Source organism: Taurulus bubalis (assembly GCF_910589615.1).
Source record: "Taurulus bubalis genome assembly, chromosome: 1".
Taxonomy (NCBI): Eukaryota; Metazoa; Chordata; class Actinopteri; order Perciformes; family Cottidae; genus Taurulus; species Taurulus bubalis.
In genome coordinates, this window is record NC_136589.1 from 22,948,401 (window position 1) to 22,965,836 (window position 17,436).

At 40.0% G+C, this 17,436-nt stretch overlaps 1 protein-coding gene across 1 annotated transcript in view; it reads right to left on the bottom strand.

The window, feature by feature from the left end:
* Positions 1-17,436, bottom strand: part of brinp2 (bone morphogenetic protein/retinoic acid inducible neural-specific 2) — a gene marked incomplete at both ends in the record, with an annotated part of 144,356 nt that overhangs the window by 96,375 nt on the left and 30,545 nt on the right. The window contains one exon of the mRNA XM_079216273.1: positions 6,303-6,493. Coding sequence (XP_079072399.1) covers positions 6,303-6,493 — 191 coding nt within the window. The remainder of the gene's footprint in view (positions 1-6,302; positions 6,494-17,436) is intronic.

Here is a 17,436-nt window from a genome sequence, read left to right on the forward strand (position 1 = left end):
CTATCCTGCCACAGGGCTGAGCTAAAGGCACCATTTTATTGACTGCACCTTCACTAGAAGTGTGTAATTCACTCCTAATTTACTAAACAGTTACCCACTCTTATAGTACTTGTGTCAAATTACAATCTGATTATGAGCATTCACTTGTATAATCCAAACATTCCACAGTGCAACAAAAAAGTCCCATGGCATGTACACTACTTCCAGCAATCAATCCCACATTATAATCAAAAAACAGCTCTAGATGAGAAAATTACCATTGATCAGTTCAACGGCTGTCTTTGTTGGTCCAAGATTACTATGATTAGTAGGTGTTGAAATCTGAATTTGCCTAACTCTGTTTCGCTACTGTTTGTTTTATAGAGAGGAGCAGCTGACAACCTCCGGTTCTAAAAAGTTATGCCAATGCGGAAATGTATTAAACCTGCATTCTCTCGATTGGCCATCAGGGGGTCTAATGGTATTAAAGTCTATGAGGAAAATTGACCCACTTCTCTCTTGATTTATTCCCTATAGTAAACATGAGTTGATGGTCTTTATCTCTAGTTTCAGTTCTTCTTCAATACAGCATGATGTTCATTTAGTTAATTATGGACCATTTGAATCTAAATGGACTATCATTTACTAAATGAACATGAAAGCAGGGGATGCTTTAGGGTAGGGCTATCTTGTGATTGACCGGTGGCAACCACTACCAAAGCCATATCTGTCGTGTTTTCAGTCAACAAGTCAATTTATTCACTTGAAAATATACTTCACAGCTCAATGTAACCCCGGCTGGTGAGACGGCCCTATGAAAGCAAGCAAAGAAGAACAAAAGAGAAAAGAAAAATTAGATTGGGGATCAGTGAGCATTCGCTCAACCACGGTCTAATCAGCATGCAGACAGGCTCATCCCATTTAGTGGAGGCCGTTAATTACATATAGAATCTAACTATCAGTCTGCCACTGCATTCATCTCTATCTCCCACGCTGATGCTCCACTGCATACAGCCAGTGATAAGTGGTGCCACAGTTAGATGGCTGGGGATGAAATGTTCACCTTAAACATCAGAGGGATTGTTCGGAGATTGTCTTCCATGTGGACAGTGTGGGAATGAGGGGGTAGCCAACGTGGCCTGTTTTCGAAGATGTATGGGTAACATTTGCTTCAAATGATTCTGTTTTGTCCCAATTTAAAGCTCATTATACTGTATCTAAGTGAGTGCAACAATTATATAATTCCACTGTGGGGTTTTACTACAGACTGTCTAGAGTGAAATGGACAAAGTCACCGTGACGTCACCCATTGGTTTGTGGATGTTTTGACTTTGACAAAATGAACATATTGAATACTTAAAATGAGATTGAGACCATGAACTCATGTTTACAATGTTTACTGAGGTAATAGATCAAGAGAGAAGTAGAGTCATTTTCTCATAGACTTCTATATATCCAGAGGCGTCGACTCCTGGTGGACTTTAGAGAGAATGCAGGTTAGAGCACTTCCGTATCGTCTTCCCTTCACAAAACAGGAGGTTTTTAAATACCCCTGACTCTGATTCAATGAATGCTTAGATCAGGGGTATTCAACTAAAATCAGCAAGGTCCAGTTAGAGAGAACGTCCTCATGCAAAGGTCCGGGAACATCACAATAATGTCAAATTTGCGCTCTATGATTTTGTGCCATATGTATTGAAGTAACCAACAGTTGTATTAACGTCTGTACGTAGTCAACAACTAACTGTCAAATTAAATAAAGTTCAATTAATTAACATCCAAACAATATTTATTATTCCAATTTAACTGGAATAATTATAAATAATACATACTCTAAAACATACATTATCTTCTCTTATTTCAAGTAAAATTTAGAACAGAAAGCTTTTGAAAAATTTGACTATCAATTAAATGAATAAATTAAATAAAGTCCTTAATTTTAGAAAAATGAATTTAACTGAATTGTCCTGCGGTGTCAAGTGATGTCAATCATAAGAGCCAAGATATTATATTCTTGCATCTAAAAAGAGAAATGTGTGTTTAGGGACTTTACCTGGTTGTTAAACCACTTGTTTCAGCTCATTTCTCCTCTCTGTTAACGTCATTGTTGGTCAGTTTGTTCATGTGTTTGAGTTCTGATTGGCCTCTTTTCTGTGATTTAATTTCGGATGCGAGTTGATCCTTTTACTCAAAGATCTGTGCTTTGTCTCGCAGTGGCGCTTCACATCGCTGCTTTTAATATCGCTGAATATGAGACATACAGCGTTTGAACTGGTTGTGGGCATATTAAACATAAGAGTCTGTCCATTCTTGGTTCAAGGCTCTGGTTAAATCCACATTTATCTTTCTGGAGCGCCAAGTGAAATAACTTCTCTGACTCACGTACTTTTTCCAACTATCGGGTCTCTCTTGTCGCTCCGTGTGTGGGTGCATCCCAAGTCTCTCAATTATCGTTTCCTCGCTCCTCGATTGAAGCGGAAGTGGTTCTGCGCCGCCATCTTGACGGCCGTCCCAAAGCTCTTAAACTGCGGTCGAATAGTCAAATAATTACCTCCTAACGTCTAACCCAAAGCACTTTTCCTTAACCTCTGTGGAAAACGTCACGGGGTTAAGAAAAGATGGGAAGGAGAATTCATGAGGAGTTAGGAGAAGACAACTGCAGTGTTTAGCAAATCCGACTCCACTTTCCCTAAGCGACGTAGTTATGACGCGACGGCAGGCGCATGTTAGTGATGTCAGTCTGCAGCCAGCGGTGAAACTACAATGTTCCTAAAATGGACTACAAAAAGCGCAGCTTAGATACTTCATCTGTCTTTTTACAGTGTTGTGTCATAACGACAAACAACCCGGTTCATAGTATTACTCTAATAACGAGGTTGGAATAGAAATGAACGAAGGAATATGAAAGTGAAACCAACGTATTTTTCACAGAGAGTACAAAGCTACTAAACTGTTCAGTTTCAAATATGCTGAATTAAATAAGTTATCCCACAAACGATGTGTGTCATACATGTGTCTCATCTTTCTTTTTATTGTTATGGTTTATCTATATGCAGATTATAATCGGAGCATAAAAATATGCAGACAACAGTTTATGAATCACCACACAACTCGTGTTGACTTGATAGTGTTTTATTGTATTGTGACAAAATAGTTGAATTAAAAAGATGATCATCAGAAAAATTACTCAGACTGAAGAGCTCGTTCAGTTTAACTCTTTCATTAAAGCTTCTGTAACAAATAAAATAATCAAATAAAAAAAAAGAATGAGGGCTGAAGCTGCAGTTCAACACCAGAGAGAATATCAAATACGTCAGTTTTATCACTTTACAGCAGTTTTCAGCAACATAACGTTCGTAGTTTGCCAGCAGGTTTAACAGATTATTGAAAGTATTTCCAAGTTATAGCAACGGTTATTTACATGATCTGCGTTTGTCGGTCATGATCGTTTGTTTTCGTGAGCACCCGAATGATATGTCACTTTAAATGTTGCCGCCGCAAGGAATTGTGGGTCGGCATTATCTCCTTTCCTTTCGAAAAGGCAGGTCCAGTGGTTCCTATGCTAAAGGAGCTAAATTAGGAAGCATTGAAGCTCCTTTCCTTTGCGTTTGGACAATTCGACTGGCACTTATCATGGCAGCCACTTAGATACTTCCGGGTCATTTCACTCAGTTAGGAAGGTTCCTAACTAAAATGGACTATTCGACTGCAGCCTTATTCTGCTCTGAGGAGTGAGGATCGAAGAGCGAGGAGTCATGATCGAGGAGCCCCGAGAGCAGGCTTCCAGGAAGTATTTTAACGCTGGACACGCCTCCTCACTGTTCATCTGTTATGTGATTGGACGCTGCAGCTGAGTGGATTGATCGCTGGAGTTTCAAACCAGAGACGATCACAGATTAAACCAATATTATATCTGTTTTCTGATTTACCATTTGGTTAAAACACTTTTTACAACATGTATCGTCCTTTCATTCAGTCATTCAGTGTATCCTAAACATTGAGCCTAAAAAAATAATTCCAGTGTAGAAGAGAATAATTATTAATAAAATAGAAAATTTCGCAAGAAATGTTGAAAGTGTGGCTACTACTGCCGTAAGACGTCGCAATATATATACACATTACTAGTAGTGAGATGTGTTATTGAGGTACACACACACACATATATATATATATATATATATATATATGCCAACAATAACTGTGAGGGATTGATGGTGTAAATATGAACGAGACAGCACTTTTCTGCAACATATGACGTGATTACATAAACAAATATTGTGTACAATTGTGTATTTATTTTCTATTTAATACAATAACCCTCATTTGCGATACAGTTAATTCATGGACAGACAGGTAGACAGACAGGAGGCATTACAATGCCTTTGACTGAATATCTCCAAGTCATATGTGTGTGCAGATTTTCGACCAAACCATCTGTTGAACCCCATATTTCGAGGCAAAAACATGCTCAAATCTCCAATATAGTACATTCACCAGAGAGGAAACAAGCAACCGAACGCATTGATATGCTTGAATATTGTTATGGACTTGATAATGTGAACGTGAGCGTCCGTGGAGCTGTTAGTCCTGATTCAAAGTGACACACACATTGTGTGTGTGTGTGTGTGTCGAAGTCTAACAATGTATGATATATAAGAATGTGTGTGTGAAACGTTTTTTGTAGAGTTTAAAATATGAGTGTCTTAAGGCTGTAGCTGTCAGCTGACCAACGTCAGTTGGCTCCTCCTGCGTTTGTGTCACCGGTTGTCGTGGTGACAGCCATGATTGGCTAAATTGAAGCAGCGGTGTCACTGTCACAGAGGGAGACAGGAATGTGGATTTAATGGGAAAACAACCTTTCAAACTATTGTATTTTACAGACAACCGTGGATCCCATCGCAAAAATAACGTAATCATGAGAAGCACAAGACTTCTGAGAACGTTTCCGTCTATTTAAATATTTGTAAGGATTTAGAAATGAGAGTGTAACTTCAGTTCATAAAGTGCTCACGTTTCCGTCGAGAGAAAATTGTGGTCCGATTTAACATGGAGGTTGATGCCCAACTAGGCAAATACACTCCAGACTTTTGTCAACGTTTTAAACTTAAAATCATTTCTCTACGTTAAATTATGGGCACAAAGATTAGTGTTTTTTGCTCTCTTCACGCCGAAACCCCATTCAAGTCAATGGGACAATTTCTCGCCATTTTTCGGGAAAATGGCCGGTCGAATCTCTTAGAAAAGTCATAGCACACGATTCCCAATCAGGCCGCACGTTTTGATGTATTTTGACGCATGTGCTGGCAACACTCGATACCCCATTCAAATCAATGGGCCAATTTCTCGCCGTTTTCGGTGCTTTTCGGGAAAACGGCCAGTCGAATATCTTAGAAAATTTTGACGCATGTGCTGGCAACGTTGCGGAGGAGATACGTGCCAAAGTTTGGGACTATGATTATTATTATATAGGACCCCTTGCAGCTGAAGCCACACTTAATAAGATGCATTCCGCCCGTAGAAATCGATCCTGCGTGTATAAGCAGGACACAGAACACAGTATAAATACCACACACTGTATAAATACTCAATGCAGTTTGTTTAACAGGTAACAGACTACAAACAACACATCTCCACTCTGACAGTGATGATAACTGTCTTTATTATTATTATTATTAGTAGTAGTAGTAGTTTAACACTATTAAATCAACTGCAAACATTATACGATCATTTTTAATCAATATTTTAAGTGGATTTTTATTAGAATGTTCGCTAAAACCGACTAAAAACTGTACTTCTGTATCTGGGATGTAATGAGAGGATCAGGATCAGCGGTGTATCAATACTGTATCATAAGATCGTCTCTTTTAGCGCAACAAAGGTCTCCGTCCTGTCTTGTTGGGGGGGGGGCACGGGATCGATACGGCTCGCGATTGCGTTTTGTGAGTTACTTTTGTCTTCGGAGATCGAGGCTGAAAAGGAATCCAATAAAAAGAGACATATGCTGAGAAATGGCTCAATTTAATCCCGCCTCTGCTTTGTAGAACTCTTGTAGCTGCACGCAATGTTCATCAGAGGGAAGGATGAGCGGAAAATTACTGTGGAAAACAGACTTGGTTGAATGCTGCAGGTGCAAGGTGTTATATTGTTGCAATTTCAGTTTTTCACCCTTTCCCTTGAAAAGGAACCCAGTATATATCCCACACTCCTCTGCAGCAGTGCACTTATATGGGCTACAACTCCTCTGAGACGCATAATGAGGAGCTCCTCTATTTTTGGTGCGTCACGACATTTTCCTAACCCCGAAAATAAAGGTGTCACCTCACCTCCCAGGGTAGCAGAGACGAGGAAGTGGGTCCCGTACTTCTTGATGAGGTTCTCGTGGATTTGCTGCAGGGTCGGCCGTCGCCCCAGTAACCGCAGGTTGCGCAGGAACTCCGGCGCTAAGGGCAGCGGAGATCTGAGAAAATCTCTCTTCTCTGTTGCCAGGCTGTTCACCTTCCAGTGGCTGAACTCCCTGAAATGATGCATATGAAAAAAAGGTGAGCACACACTCCAGTTAAAATCTCAGTCAAGAAGGAGAGCTTAACATCACATATGGACACTTTCAAACACGGAAGAAGCTGAAAAGATACTCTGGCGGGAGGTGCTACATATCTGTCAAAATTAATTGTGACTCAAAATGTTACAAATGCATGGCCTGAAGTCTACATGGTAACTTCCAAAGAAGAATAACGTATGCAATTCAGCAGTGTAACTACGTAGCTAACAACTAGACATTAACGGGGAAAAAAACCCCAGCATGGATGCATCGTCTGGGTGGAGCTACATGGAGTACGAGCTATCGAATGAAATATCTCATCCAATCCAACCTGATTGCTCCCATATATAATTGCAACGTAAGCGCCACTTGAGGCGAACAGTATCCTCAGTGGTGGGTCTTTTTTGTTCACATCTATTTCGATGACTTCGCAACTAGTTAATAACTAAACTGTTACCAGTGGGACTTGAATTAAGCACTCACAATAAAAAAATGTTTTCCCTTTTTCTGGTGATATGATTGGTATCAATATCTAGGACCTTTAGATCAGTCACTGCCGAGGAAAGTGCTAATCAAAATGCCATATTAGGCTCGATCCAGATGAAATGCTTGTTAAAGCAGCACTTTCTGGTATCTTTATGTGAAAAATGGGTCAAATGACTAATCACTTTAGTGAAAGGTGTTGCTCATCAACAACCCCACAAACTATTTGCACGCGCCTCTGCAGTCTTTGAGATGGTTATTTATGGTTTTATAGCTCGCAAATTGTTTCGATCCAGTCTCACAGCTGTCTTAAATATTTTCCCAGCAGCAACAAGCTGCACAAAATTTAAAAGCTCTCGTAAAACCCACCTGCACAGCCCCAAACGGCAGACAACGTGAGGAAAAGGTGGTAAATATAATTTATCATGAAGCAGCAATTATTTTTTATTTAACCAGAAGAGTCCCATTGAGATTAAAAATCTATTTTTCGAGGGAGACCTGGCCAAGACAGGCAGCATCATAAAAAAAACACAGTTACAGACAGAAAACACAGAACAATACAAGTTAAAAGAAACTAAAAGCTAAGAGACAATGACGTAACAGAGTCAATTTAAGAAACATTTACATTTTTGGGAACCTGCCTCTATTTCTTTCTTTCTAGATTTAAAAGCAGTCAGTGGTATCAGTTCTCTGAGCTTTAAACATTCTGCAACATATTCCATGATGAGGGGCAGAGTACACAAAATCCCTTTTTCCCATTTCCGTTCTGGCATTTGGGACAGTGAGCATAAAAAAGTCCTGAGAACGCAAAGAATATTGTCCAACACTTCTCTGCATGATACAAACACACAGGTAGTTTGGGAGCAGACCAAGGATTGCCTTATAAGGGTGTACCAATGACAGAGCCTTACGGGTGGCCAAAGCAGGCCATCCTACCCGAGAGTATAACACAGTGGTGAATCAGAGCCTTACAATTTGTAATGAACCGCAGTGAAGCATGGTAAGCTGCGTCCACCCAACGAAGACAGTTAGCAGAGGCATGCATATAAAGAAGATCACCATAGTCCAACACAGGTAAAAAGGTAGCAGCAACTAATCACTTAATTATTTGAAAAGCAGAGCTTATTTCGAAAATAAAAACCCAGTTTTAACCTCAACTTTTTCACCAGATACTGTACATGTGGCTGAAAAGTGAGGGAGTCATCAATAAGAATACCAAGATATTTCTAAGAGTCTACAAACACTATTTCACTTCCTTCAAGAGTGACCGCCGAAGGGATATTCTGTGGCCTACTCAGACTGTTTGAAAACATCATACGTTTTGTCTTATCTGTATTTAAAACAAGTTTCAGTTGAAAAAGGGTATTTTGAACAACATTAAAAGCATTTAGCAGGAGATCAGGAACTCTTGCCTGCACAAGAGTTGACGCACAGCAATATATCACAGTGTCATCAGCATAGAAGTGACAGTAGCGTCCACCACATTTTGGCCCAGATTATTTATATAAATAGTAAATTTAAGTGGACCTAATACCGATCATTGTGGCACACCTTTAGAGACGGTAGCAATATCAGAGGATATGCCCTCATATCTGATCCACTGAGACCTATTCTCAAGGTAGCTCGTGAACCAAGCGACCGCTTGTTCCGAGAGCCCTGAGTTGAGGAGCCTCAGCCTTAAAACATCATGGTCAACTGTGTCAAATGCTTTGGACAGATCAATAAACAGTAACGCACAGTGTTGCTTCTTGTCAAGAGCAACACAAATGTCATTTACCACTTTCAGTGCAGCTGTAATAGTGCTATCTTTTTTCCTAAAGCCTGACTGGTAGGTTGATAAAATGGCATTGGTGTACAAGAACTCCTTAAGTTGCTTGCTCACAAGAGTTTCAAGAATTTTAGCAAGTACAGATAAGTTAGATATTGGCCTATAGTTATTTAAAATAGCTGGGTCACCACCTTTAAACAGTGGGAGAACAAAGGCAGATGTCCATTTCATTGGTATTTCGTTATTTTTCATTGTCAGATTAAAAATATATGCAAGTGGCTCTGCAACAAAATCAGCAGCCAATTTAAAAAAGTAAGGGTCTATGCAATCAGGCCCTGAAGGTTTCCTATGATTTAACCTTTTTAGGGCTTTATGAACTTCCTTCCATTTTCTCAGGTGTTGGTGGAGGCCCAAACAAAGCTCAAAGGAGAATGTATATCGTAAATAATTCCTAGTGGCTAGAAGTACAACTCAAAAATGAATGAGAATATTGCTCTGTGCTTGCTAAACAATGTGTACACAATGTGTACAATTGCATTTGCAAATTATGTCATGTTGCCCCAATTGGCCAAAAACTCAAATCCAGTCAGGTATATGCAATGTCAATCAATCACTCTTAGTATGATAATGTGCAAAAACCTAGAAACATAAAACAGCAGTATCCTATCAATGTGCACTGACTTTTCCTGGTCACAATACATGATATGATGGAGCTGAGTGACATTTAAATTACTACACCTCTAGTGCACCCGCTTCCTTGGCTGTTCGGACAAATGTCAGGCGAGAGAAACAACCTTATTTATAATACCTGGTCAACAGCGCGCGCACACACACACACACACACACACACACACACACACACACACACACACACACACACACACACACACACACACACACACACACAGAAAAAAAAGTCAAACAATATTTGCCGTGTAGATTACCTTCCTCTCATCTCTCTGCATTCAAAAATGCGTCCATTTCAAGTAGCTGATCATCATTTCACCACTTCACTCCTGCCACAGCGGGACCCCATGCTATGTGAAGATTATGCAAATACCAGCAGAAAAAGAACAGATCCACCTCAAATGCATCATTTTGCTGGCAAAACAAGAGCCATTAAGTATTAGCACATTATGTATGCATTCTCTCTGAGCGAAATACCAGCGGTGACAAAGTGTTTTCCCATGAGTCCTCTCCCCCGACACACGCACGCGCTCACGCACAGATTATGGAAGACAAATACACTGATGGAGGTACATATACTATATCATTGTTTCTTACAGTGCCTGTTTGCGGTCAATAGATTACCGTTACCGACAGCACACTACTACAATTATGATGTTGACGGTATTATGACAACACAGGGAGACATACAATAGGCAGAGTTTCTTAATAATACACAGTAGAATACGCATGGGTCATTCAGACTGCACCATTGTAAAGAAAAGCAGTGGGCTGTAATTAGCTTGAAGTAGCTGTGTTGCACATTAGTCTTGAAAGGAACGCTCAGATTTCTAACCGTTTAGCACAAACCATGACAAAGCTTTCCTCAGAAGGAAGGGCCCCTTCCCCTGGGAGCATATGGTCAAACTAGTGCTTCATTAGGAAGTTCATTGTCACATTATGCACCAATTAATGTCTGTGGCCCGGCCGCAGTCACAGTGCAACTTGTATCATTAACTCTGGCCGCACTGTTGTTGTTTTTCTTCATGAAAGCGGGGCAACTCAGGGAGTCTGAGTCTGAGGGCACAGTTCAGAGCTGTCAGTGAAACATGGAAAAATAATTAGAGCGAAAACACAAGAGGGGCTGGAGCAGTGCTTTTCCAACGCCGTTCTGTTTGCTCCTCCGCACTGTGTGGCCGTTACTCTATCTGAAACCATCACGGTAAATAACTATTTAAGCAGTTCTTGGATTTCAAATGTAATACAACAGAGATCATGTTCCAAGTAAAAGTCTTTCAATCCACATTTTGCCATAAAACTATAGAAAATGTAATCGCAAATATATACTTAAAGGTACTGGATGTAACTTACAGAAAATCCTTTATTAGTGACACCGGTGACCGTTAAAAGAACTGCAGTCAAGCTGCGAGAGAGAGAGAGAGAGAGAGAGAGAGAGAGAGAGAGAGAGAGAGAGAGAGAGAGAGAGAGAGAGAGAGAGAGAGAGAGAGAGAGAGAGAGAGAGAGAGAGAGAGAGAGAGAGAGAGAGAGAGAGAGAGAGAGAGAGAGCGAGAGCATCCTGGCATCAGCCAAAACGGTAACGTGACATTACATTACAGATATCATATTTAAAATAATATTATCTTATTATCTGGAATGCTCCTATATGTAATCCGGATGATTGGCTAAGTGATACTAGTTTGCCAAATGCATTGTATTTTTCTTGCAATAACGTCAGCAAGAAAGCAAGCTATAGGGCTGAAGAGAGGCAAGGACCTCGGGAGCAAACTTCCCTTGGATTTTCCATGCAAAATACTCCTGGAATTTACATTATTATCATAAATCAGCTGTAACTGTTGGCTGAGTAAATGGGTGGAAACGTTGTTTCATAATGTTGTCAAACCTCACATTCACAATTAATTACAGTATGTTGAGAAAAGAGGGTTGTGCATCTTAATTTTGTTATTTATGAGCACTCAATTCATAGTTATCCTCACATTATAATAATGCAATGATGTACTTGTTGATTCAGTCACATCTATATTTTATGTATATTCAGTAGCTTTTATGGGGCACATAGGCAGCAATGTAATGTATATATCAGGTCGCAGGTGGAAGTACTTTAAACCTTTTCATGTACTGATTATATTTTATTTTTTACACATGTTGTGAACAGCTGCTGGTCCTGGATGCTTCATAATGCATATTTACTACTGCTGTGGACCATAATGATATTTTTGTGACTTAACCTATGTTCCATTTTGGTTTGATCTATAGATTTATGAAATGTATCACACACAAAAGTGCAAGTGCACATTTCTGGATTACTTTACCGTAACATGAGCAGCTTAATTCTTTTGTTTACCTTCAATCACTGTGTCGGATGATACAATGATTGACTTTGTGATAACTTTGTGATGAAACTCTGTATTTAAAGGTTGATAAGCCTTTAAACTCATGGATCTCTGACTCAAACTGCACTCTACTGGATCATGTTTTATCATTTCACATCAACATGAAACAAAATGCTCACATCAGAGGAGCTAATTGCTTTTTTTTTTATAACAGGGTGTTAAAAGAAAGTATTATCATTATTAAAACTCCCTTTACAAAGGGAATTGTCCCCTCCCCCTGCTCAGCACGACTCCAAATGTGTCTTGAGTTTCTTTTTTACATCTGCGAAAAGAGGTGGAAAAAAACGGCCACAAGAGGCTGAAGTGCTCGAGCCTGCTAAAACAATATATGTACCTTGTGTGTTTTAGAGTGCATGGAGTGCAATGAGGGAAAAACATGGATGCTTTTAGTCCTGTTGAGAACAGTGCTCAGTCCAGCCTTGTATAAAATAAGTATTACAACAACAAACACTTACAAAATGACCATGAAAGAAAAATAAAACAATCACAGATAGGGAAAAAGCAAAACAGTTTTCTCCACTTCTTAAGTTTAAACACGAGCAAACAATTTAGACCACACTGTATGTGTGAGATAAAGTGATATAAATAGCGTGTTACATGAGAAAATGTCAAAAAGTCAAACTTTGCAGAGAGACTGTTAACATGTTGTGCTATTTTCTAGTAGAAAAAAAACTTTCATATGTGTCCTTTGAAAGAGGAAATTCATCCTGGAATTATATTTTCATTTTATGTTTTTCCCCCTGTGTTCTATCATCAACTAATAAACCAGTAACACATATACTGCTATATTCACCTCTTGACTAATCTCACAAATGTTTTCTGTATATTATACCATTATATCTCACCATTATATATAATTTGAAATTATTAAAATAGCCCTTGTGGTTGAGGAGATAATCTGGATTTAGTATGGGTTTGCAAACCATTCGCAATTTTTTTGAAAACACGGCTGCGCGTCTGAAGGTTAAATGAATCCCCAAAATGTTTTTTTTTCTTACCTTCCTTTCAGGGCTTCCACAGTATCTTTTGTTTTATGATCAATGTTTGAGTTGTATCGCACATTATCACACTTCCAGATTTGGACTCACCATATTCAAAACAGAACCGGCTCTAAATCATGGCATTTACTAACATAACAAAAAATGTGTGAGATGCAGGAACTTCTTGTTAACACCCAACTAAAATAAAATAAATGTCATTAAAATGAAGAAATATCTGCGTAACCAAATGATGCCACAGTAATGTGCTCCCTCTCTCTTGTTCCTTTGAGTTCAATCTTTATTGGGAGCTTAAACATGACTCATCCAGGCAGCGGAGAAGAATACCTTCTGAACACCCACTCCTGCAATATATGAGTAATAACTGTGATGTTTTCCAGGGACACCTCCTCTATCTGCAGTTTAATGCATTTTTCATCCACCTGCCAGTTCATTCTTTTATTACAGTCGATCCAAGATTTCTTGGATCGACTTTATCCAGGCTGATAGCCGCATGAGCGTAGGACGCTTTCCCCTCCGCTCTTTGTTCCTCGCCGCTTTATCCGTCACAGCGACCTGCTGATTGCTGCAAACACACACCTGCTTGTTTTTCTAAAATAGGCTGGACACAATAGGAGGGAGATGATTGCTATCTGCCGTGGTCTGTTACGAACCGGCGCAATGTATCAGAAAGAAATACAACCATTTATGAAGCTGCTGCCGCTTCGTTTTCTATAAAACAATGACAATCAGTTTTCAGCAATATTTGCATTGTTCTGTATGACATTGAGAATTATAGCAACCCTGATCATCAGCAGTGTTGAACCAGCAGTTGATTTTCATAAAGTAGTGAGACTTGATGGCAGCAGATTTTCCTCATGCAGAATTTCTACGAAAAGATATTATGGACTTCATAAGCGAACAGATTCAGAGATAACTTGGTCTCTGAGTTGATCTCTTTGTCGAGAAAATGTTTTGGTTTCCGCAGTTCTGATTAAAATGAACTGAAGGAAAATATATGGGATTATATTGGCAAAATACTATATCAACAAATCCAAGTATTCAAATAGAAAGCCCCTTTCACAGCAGAGACTTTTTTTGTGTGATTTATTTTGAATGGACGGATTTTAATTTTCCAAGTACATTGCCCACAAAAAGCAAATATTATGCAGCAAAAAAGCAGCGTACAATTTTTTAACAACCTATTTGAGTTTTCTGAGCTTATAAAAGGGAATAAAGACACCAGTCAATCACATTGTGCAGAAACGAGTGGATTTACGCCTGTCGATATGAAACAACAAGGAGGCTCCGTAGTCTGAAGCCAAGACTGCAAAACTTTATAACTTCTTTCGACCTTGACGAAGGCAGCATATCCACTTACGTTCTTCCCTTTCACAATAAAAGCTTGAGAGTATGGCAAGCGAGTATTTACATTTTCATGTTGTTTATTCGTCAAGGCCCTAAAGTTTCTTAATCCTCTCCAACTAGTTATGAAATTGCACCGCACCATCTTTATTGTTGTGGTAATTTAGAATCGAGAGCAAAGCACAACACCACCATCTTCACCAACTACTTCACCTGTTGTACAGTGATCATATTCATAATTTTACAGACTCAACATCTCATCCTATACTGTACCCGCCCTGCTTTGCAGATATCAGCGACCCCAAAATCCCTCAGCAGGGTCTGCAGCACAGCGTAAACTCTCTCTGTTCAATATTTAGTCCGTACATAGCACCAAAGCAAGCAGCAGTGAGAAAAAAGACAAAGATAAATAAAATTACATTTCTTGTTGAAGAAAACCGTCCGTCAACCCAACTGTGCTGCTTGGAACAGATATAGCTGTTCTAATTTCCAGCAGCAGTTACATGACAAATATCCCCAGCAAGAAGGTCAATCTCATTTGAATGTGGCAAACTACAACAATTAGTCTGCAGCTATCGCATGCATCAGCAGGCAATAGTTTTTAGCTTAGCATTTAGCCCGGCGAGTCACGGGACAACGGCCCGTGAGCTGCGCACTGATTAACTGGAGCTGATTTAGACTGATGTGTGTTTTCTGAGCCGCTCCACGGTGACTAAGCGCGGCCGAGGAGCGCTGACGGCGACGGGGCCGGAGACACAGAGGGGAGCGCTGCATCATTTGCTTCTCCGGGAGTTGACGAGGAGACCGTCGGCTGCCTATTTGGCTAATGATGATAGATGGTGTTAATTAAAAGGCTTTAGCGCTGCGCTGATTGCACCTGCAGCTCCAGCACTTGGTTTCGCTGAAGCAGAGGGGATTTGGGGTTTTATTTATGTCTTATTTTTCGAACAGGGGAAAGACGAAAAACCCCTGCCTCTGCATAAAATTTCCCTCGGATGTTCCTCCTGGCAGCGTGTTGGGGGGAAAAATAGCACCTGGATGTTATTAGCTGTGGGTTGTATGTATTTACCGTCTTTACAGTGGCGGGCCATCAGGGCCTGCTAAGCCTTCTCTGCAGGCCTAAACAGAATCACAAAGTTATAGCTATTTTCTCATTTAAATTTTTCACAAATACACTAGATCTATTATTATTTTTCCCTATTAGCTTATTTTCTCATTGCACAGCTTCCTCTGTTGCTCTACCTTCAGCCTGCAGCTTCCAGCCTGCTGTGTGGGCTGTGATTGGTCAGTGGTGCAGTGGCACCATTAAAAAAAAAAAAGAATAAGCTAGATCGAAGCTTGATCAAAGCCAGATGAAACAGACTTACTTTCGCATCGAGGGTTACGGAGGGTTACGTGCATCTGGTGAGTGAAATGCTGGTTGCGTTACTTTTTTTTACATCTGCAGTCGTATTTAATCATAAACAAGCCACAGCGCTGTTGTTGCTGCTGGGCTCTATTTCTCGTACCTGGCTTACAAAGAGGGAGAAACTGGCTGTGTGTGGAGCAAAAGAGTATTTTTACCGCAGCGCCGCCGCTTTCAAGAGCCAAAATCAGCGGGGAAACTGCAGCCAGGCACTTTTCTCCTCTATACCTCATTGTGTTGTAGTAAACAACATTCTGTAGCGATGAACATTTTGTATTAACCGGTATACGCCATACAGTGATGTAAATAAAAGCTTCACAGAACTGGAAAAATTATTTCACCTCTGAATCTCGACACCTTCACTGCTACTTAAATATCCCATCATTCTTTGTGGTGTCAAAAAATGCTGCTTGAGGATGTCATGTAACAGGAGAAGTGACTTCTGCGTAGTGAATCTGGCATTTGTGTTTGGAATTAGTTGGCAACAAAAGTCACAAATCGTGGTTTGCAACTCACATTTCTATTGAGTCCTTTGCCCTATTTCTCATACCTGGCTTACTGAGTTAGCGGGCCAATTGTCAGGATAAGATGACTTAGGTCAGGCTTTCTCGGTTTCTCGAAGCAAGTTAAGATTAATCACCATAGCAACATAGCCAAAAATTTTAACCTGCTCCCGGGCAGGTTTACTGAACTTCACTGGATAAGCTGGACACTCCCACCGGACAAAAAAGGCAGCTCCCTTCCTCATTGATGAAGAAGTGATATTAGTTTTATAGGGAGAGAGTTCTTTCAAATCGCCAGGATCCATCCTTTACATTATCATGACTTCCTGTACGCGGCGATATAGATTTTGCCGGCAAGAAATAATTTATTTACGAGAGCTTCTCGAGCCGCGGACATTGAACACCACAGGCGCATCCGATCACCCGTCTCACAGACATAGACTATCAGCTGCTGCATGCCGCGCTGTTCTTAAGGTTATTTAGCGCTTCAGAAACTTAATAATTATATGACAGTGTTATTAGTACACCATACATATCATTATTGTAGAACATGATTAAGGTGATCGTGATGAGAATACAGAGAATCACACACAATTTATTTTCACTGCTTCAATTGACTGAATTTCTGATTATGAATAATACATACATACTGATCCGCCCATACATATATTCAAACTCCTAGTTATATGGTAATCTACACATACATGTATATACATATATTTATTCGTAAATATAATCTGATTGATTTGGGTGATGAAGCACTTAAAATTTGCCGATACATTTTCCCAACACTGACGCATTTAACTTGTCTGATATATTTGCGACGCTTATGTCTCGCAGCCGGGGCGCTGCGCGAGTTGCGTTCACGGCAAAAATGTTGCAAAAACTTTGGAATATTCGCAATGCGTTTGCTGTGAATGACTACGATATTGACTTCCTCATATGCCTTCATGATCATCTCCTGCTTCTCAGTAGAGAAATAAAAAGAGGTTCCTCTGAGTTTATTTGCCATTGTACTGTTAGAACATTGTGGTGTCAGTGCTCGATTATTATCCCTTCTGAAGAGGAGCGGGCGCGTGCATTTATCCAGAAGACTGACGTCTGGCTAGAATTAACGAGACCGTTTCAGCGCGGATCAGCCGTGAAGAAACCCAGGTAGCCTGATGTCAATCATCTCGCTAATTTAAGATGGAGATTTGCTTGACTTTGTTTAGCCAGGTACGAGAAACAGGGCCCTGGTCGAGCCGAGACTGGGGCCGCGCTTCAGCCCCATATATTTATAGGTATTGTATTACCATTTTCATTTGTATTGTTGTAATTGCCTGAGTTATGTTATTGTTA